Source organism: Zalophus californianus, chromosome 6 (genome assembly GCF_009762305.2).
Source record: "Zalophus californianus isolate mZalCal1 chromosome 6, mZalCal1.pri.v2, whole genome shotgun sequence".
NCBI classification, from domain to species: domain Eukaryota; kingdom Metazoa; phylum Chordata; class Mammalia; order Carnivora; family Otariidae; genus Zalophus; species Zalophus californianus.
The window spans coordinates 74,165,922-74,172,165 of NC_045600.1; the positions used below are offsets into that span (position 1 = coordinate 74,165,922).

General features: G+C 37.6%; 1 protein-coding gene across 1 annotated transcript; it reads right to left on the bottom strand.

Annotated features, from left to right (window-relative positions):
• Window positions 1–222: 222 nt before the first annotated feature.
• On the bottom strand, window positions 223–1,171 carry LOC113909891 (olfactory receptor 11H7-like). The gene is given in 3 exon segments (XM_027571535.1): window positions 223–665; window positions 668–1,045; window positions 1,048–1,171. Coding segments are annotated over 3 exon segments (939 nt in total). The 5' UTR covers window positions 1,166–1,171.
• Window positions 1,172–6,244: the final 5,073 nt, after the last annotated feature.

The window sequence follows — 6,244 nt, forward strand, 5'->3', positions numbered from 1 at the left end:
TTTTTAAGTTATTTTTTTCTCTGTAAGGGGTGGCAATCTCTTTCCATGGAAACATGTTTATGAAACTAAAAGCACATCAGAATATGATCAAATACATGATGAATTTTGCTTTGCACCACAGGACCATCATGGTTATGAATAAAAACAAGTTCGTTTGGGTTGGGAGAAGAGGATTACTGTTCCACTTTCAGAAAGTGAATCATTGTTTTTCACAAAACCTATTCACAAAGGTTGGATGATTCTCATTCCACAAATGACCTGATGGAGGGCAACTTTCATGTCCTTGTTACGTAAGCTATAGATGAGGAGGTTTAAGACTGGTGTCACTACGGAGTATATCAGTGTGATGATCTTATGCATCGCAACTGAGCTGCCACACATGGGACTCACATACATCATCGCTACGGTTCCATAGAACACAGACACTACAACTAAATGGGATCTACAGGTAGAGAAGGCCTTTTGCTGCCCAACTGAAGAAGGAACCTGAAGCACAACTCTGAGCACCAGGGCATAGGACCCAAGAATGTACCAAATGGTGGTAATGATGATAAGAGAGCTCACAGAATGGAATACATGCTTTATGATGGGTGCAGGTGCACAGGACAATGCCATCAGTGGGTCCACATCATACAGAAAGTGATCAGTAATGTTGGGACCACAAAAGGTAGTTGAGAAATGAAGAAAATAGTAATTGCATGTCCAAGGAAACCAATGAGCCAACAAAGAGACATCAGAATGACACAGAGCTGCCTGGTCATAATGGAGGGGTAGTGCAGTGGACGGCAGATGACCAGGTACCAATCATAGGCCATGACACAGAGGAAGAAGCACTCAGTTGTTCCCAGGGAAAAGAAGAAGTAGAATTGAGTAAAACAACCGGAGAACGATATGATCTTGGTTGTTGAAAGAAAATTGACCAGTATGTTGGGGACTGTGCAAGTCACATACCAGATTTCTAGGAAGGAGAAGTTGGCCAGGAGCACATACATAGGGGTATGGGGTCGACGGTCCCACCTCACAGCACAAATGATGGCTATATTCCAGTTAGAGTCAAGATATAGATCAACAAAATCATTGAGAAGAGGATGATCTGTATTTTCCAGGGACCAGGAAAACCCAACAAGATGAACTGTGTCACAGTAGATATCCCTGACTTTTTCATGGTCTCCAGACTGTGGAGAGAAGGCAGATAGATAGCCACAAGTCACTTTGCTGCTGAAACATTTGAAAGTTTTCTTAGGACAGGTAGTTTGAGTGATCAGGCAAATGTATTAAAAATCCGAAAACAAGTCTTGAATAAATCCTGCTCTCTTCTGAGTGAGCCATTTGGCCCTGATTCTTTGTAAATGTACAATTCTAGGCTGCTTGAACTCATTGTCAGTGGACAAAATCAGTTAAATTTCACCTTTAAAAAAATTTTTTTTTATTGTTAATCACCGTACATTACATCATTAGTTTTTGATGTAGTGTTCCATGATTCATTGTTTGTGCATAATACCCAGTGCTCCATGCAGAACGTGCCCTCTTTAATACCCATCACCAGGCTAACCCATCCCCCCACCCACCTCCCCTCTAGAACCCTCAGTTTGTTTTTCAGAGTCTATCATCTCTCATGGTTTGTCTCCCCCTCCGATTTACTCCCCTTCATTCTTCCCCTCCTGCTATCTTCTTCTTTTTTTTCTTAACATATATTGCATTATTTGTTTCAGAGGTACAGATCTGTGATTCAACAGTTTTGCACAATTCACAGAGCTCACCATAGCACAAATTTCACCTTCTTTGATAGAAATACTTGAGTTAGAGGCAAAAATGGTTTGTCTTATATTTAATTTTTTTTCAGTGAAAGTTCATATATGGCAGTTAGTGCAATTAGTTTCAAAATATGAGTACACATATACTATCATTTAAAAATAGGTTTGTATCTGACACGTTTCATAGATTTGAATGGTTTGAGCTTTGACCTTATTACAGATTCTCTCCCTGTCTGTCTCCCCCACCTTTTTCTTGAGCTATTTCCATTAGGATATTTATTTTCTATCACTTTTTCATGATACTGGAAGAAAATCAACAAAGATACCCAGAGAGGGCGCCTGGGTGGCTCAGTTGGTTAAGCGACTGTCTTCGGCTCGGGTCATGATCCTGGAGTCCTGGGATCGAGTCCCACATCAGGCTCCCAGCTCAGTGGGGAGCCTGTTTCTCCCTCTGACTCTCTCCCCTCTCATGCTGTTTCTCTCTCGCTCGCTCTCTAATAAATAAATAAAATCTTAAAAAAAAAAAAAAGATACCCAGAGAGTAAATTCTTACTGCTATTTCCTATTTAAAGATGTTTACATTGCACTAAAGCTCATTTACAATTTGGTATTTAATCCTTTGTTTTTAGCAAAGAAAAGTCACTACAACTCACCTAATGATTAATTTCATATGATAATTTACCATGTTTTATATCCATTTAAAATCTGTCATTAAATATTAATATATGCAATGTATTGGGGAAGAAAATTAAAATCACCAGGAGATTGTCTTCTAAAGCTCTTCTCACTGCTGTCACAAATCTTCAAGTTCACTGTTTGGAAGATTTTACTTTAGTTTATTTAAAAAATACTTCCAATTTTGATAGAAAACAAGACTTGCCCTTATTCCCTTTACAACACCATCATCAAAGATAATGTCTTTTTAAGAATCAAATGCAACTCAGAGAAAAGATCACAATGGTAGCTTTAACATATTGGAATCTCCAGAAATTTTTTAACAAGATACTTCTAACTTTGATAAGAGGAGAATTTTCATTAAAAACAGTTTTGATAGAAGTGGTATATATAGAATATTCATAGTACTCACTGAACATAATCAAATGGAAAAAATCCTTCTATTCAGTGAGGTTATATTAAGTAACATAAATGTATTTATAATGAAGCAGCTGTTGCAGGTTCACTAAATGAATAATGCCTAAAGTGAACTATGAACCTATTCATCTAGAAGCAAACATAACCTTCCTTTGGACTGGTTAAGTCAAAGAAGTTTGTAGTCTTGTGGACAAGAAACCAAGAGAAAGATATTGAAAGATGGGGATAAATTCTTTTTAATTTTTTGAATTAAGATGATTATGAAGAAGTAAACTAACCTGCATTGATCATCATTTTGGTTCAGGGTTCCATAGAATAGATCATTTTGTGAGAAAAAAATGGTTCCCCACTATGGGAACTCTGTGCTTTCCAAGCAAGAGACCTCTCTTCTCAACAAGACAGGAAAGCAATGATGCAGAGAGCAGCCACTTACCCCCGGAACAAGAGCAACAATAACTTGAATCACATTCACAGACTTTGACTCAAAATCAAAATGCGCAAGACTTAGGTCTATGTATTTGACCTATAGACTACTCTTTGGAAAAAAGACCTCACAGAACAACTACTAGCTGTAGGGAAAGCATGGTAAATGATTTTCACAAATAATTTTCAACATGATTATAAGAAGAAATTCCTAATATATTCACCATTTATATTCTGTGTGAATCTTATTAAATACACTGATTTGATTTTACTCTTAAAAGTTTTTTTTTAATGTCACCTTTCCTGAAGGTGGAGATGAGTAATGGAATGGACAAAGAGGGTAGAGCTGAGAGAGGAGACCAGAAGAAAACAAAACAAATCCCTGTTTTCTCTTGGTTTTGGTCCCAGTGGATGGAACTAGTTCCATACTGTTTTGTTCAAAATATCTATGAAAATCATACCATTCCAGGTGTTCCAGCCACTTCCTGAGAAGGGGAAGATCTGTGGATGACTTTGGCACCATTTAGTGAAATTATCTGGGGGAGTGTAAGTTCCAGGGTGATCTAAATACTCTGAAAGTTTTGTCTTTTTGAGTTGTGAGTAACTAATATTCCTTGATACTCAATTTCTTGAGCATATTGAATGAACAGATATAGAGGTGATTAGGCCCACCTGTGCTGCATAATAGCCATGCCCATCAGAGATGATGTTTCCTATATACTGTGAAGCTTTCCCAGGTCCTGGGGAGGGTTCATAGGGAGGTCACAAAGATTCTCTCCTTCACTGCCCTTAATGTGGAAGCCCTGTGTGAGAGCTCCATGCATGGCTTATTTCACTTCCCTTGCACCATAAGATTCTAGTGGCCTATTTCCAACAGAGTGTGCTAAAGCTATGTGCTGGTTTTAATTTATGTGTCAGTTTAGCCATTGTTGAGAATTCTGAGGTATGTCTTCATGTGATCCTATAACTTTCCATTCCTTCCCTAGGGACCTTCTTCCTTCTTGCCTGGGGGTTTCATTAATATTTCTGATAAGTTGGCCCACAGTGATTAGAAGGTAATGTGCTATACTGACTCTCTGGGGACCCCATAATCTCCTTAAGTTTGTGTTTCTCAAACAGGGTATGTGATTTTGTGCCATGGGATACACATAGCCCCTTATTAAATGTCTTCCTGAAGGGACAGTTTTACTCAGAGAAGATAATTTTGTATTACACCAAATATATATGTATGGTGGAACAGAAAGTATAATTTGTGATTATTTTTAAGATAAAACTTTGACTTTAAAGGGAATATTGCCCCATGTTCTCTGACCACTGTTGCCAAACACTCTTTGGTGGTGAAAAGATTTGAGAAATGCTGTATGAGAGTATTTAATCACCTAGCACCAACAAGCCTATCTTCCTGGAACACCTAATTTCATTTTCAGTACGGCCATAACTAAAAGGGTATACTTTCATTTTAAGTAGATTGGCCTCTCAGCTAATGGCTTTCCTGTTTCAACATGGGGTTTGGGCACAAAGATGGAGTTTGTTCTTGGTATAATTTTCTCTTAATACTTTTCTGACTGAGACTTTACCCTATAACTTTCTGAGAGGCATAAAAATATGTTTAGGACATTGTTAGTCCATATTACAAGTGATATTGTCACATTTGATTTGGGGAAGCACTATGAATAAAGATGTCCAGTGGGAGAATATATAGATTGATCATTGTGAAGTGCAGGGTTTAGAAGTCCGAATGAAGCAGTGTAGTGAATGAGGGCTTTGAATGGTGGGAGAGTTTGAATTTTAAGTGATGGAAGTATGAAGCATACTCTTTTTGGTGTGAAAGACAGCTTTAAACAATGGCAAATGTCCATTACTGGGTGGGTTTGTTTATTTTTTGGTGGCCCTTTGGTCCATTGTCTTTAAGAATATTTTCAGAATTTAGAAGATTACACTCCTATTGAAAGGCTCCAGGTACACATGCATTTCATTCTTTCCACTAGCTAAGATTAAAGCAGTCAAGATACATCAAAGACAAATAACATATATAATAACAATGTAATTACTTAGCAAGGTAATGCATGTTTAAAATGTTTTATTTAGCATTTTCCATTGATGAGCTGAACTTGAACTGCTAAGGAACTATGGAAAAAAAGTATATTCCTCTACTTAAGTATGAGCCAGACCATGAGTTACCAAACCCATTCTCTATTGTTTTTATAAATAATTAAGGTCAGAAATGACAAATTCTGCTTCTCTTTGTTTTTTTTCCCAATTTTTAAAAAATTTTTTATTGTTAATCACCATACATTACATCATTAGTTTTTGATGTAGTGTTCCATGATTCATTGTTTGTGCATAACACCCAGTGCTCCACGCAGAATGTGCCCTCTTTAATACCCATCACCAGGCTAACCCATCCCCCCACCCCCCTCCCCTCTACAACCCTCAGTTTGTTTTTCAGAGTCCATCCTCTCTCATGGTTCGTCTCCCCCTCCGACTTACTCCCCTTCATTCTTCTCCTCCTGCTATCTTCTTCTTTTTCTTTTTTTCTTTTTTTTAACATATGTTGCATTATTTGTTTCAGAAGTATGTGCTATGATGAGCGTTGTGAATAGTGCAAGACTGTTGAATCCCAATTTTTTATTTAAATTCAATTTAGTTAACATAAAGTGTATTATTAGTTTCAGGGATAGAGTTTAGTGATTCATCAGTTGCATATAACAGCCAGTGCCCATTACATCAAGTGCCTTCCTTAATGCCCATCACAGTTACCCCATCCCCCCACCCACCTTCCCTCCAGCAACCCTCACTTTGTTTCCTAGAGTTAAGAGTCTCTTATGGTTTACCTCCCTGTTTTCATCTTATTTTATTTTTCCTTCCCTTCCCATATGTTCATTTGTTTCTTAAATCCCACATTTGAGTGAAATCATAGGGTATTTGTCTTCCTTCGACTTATTTTGCTTAGCATAATACCCTCTAAAGATGTC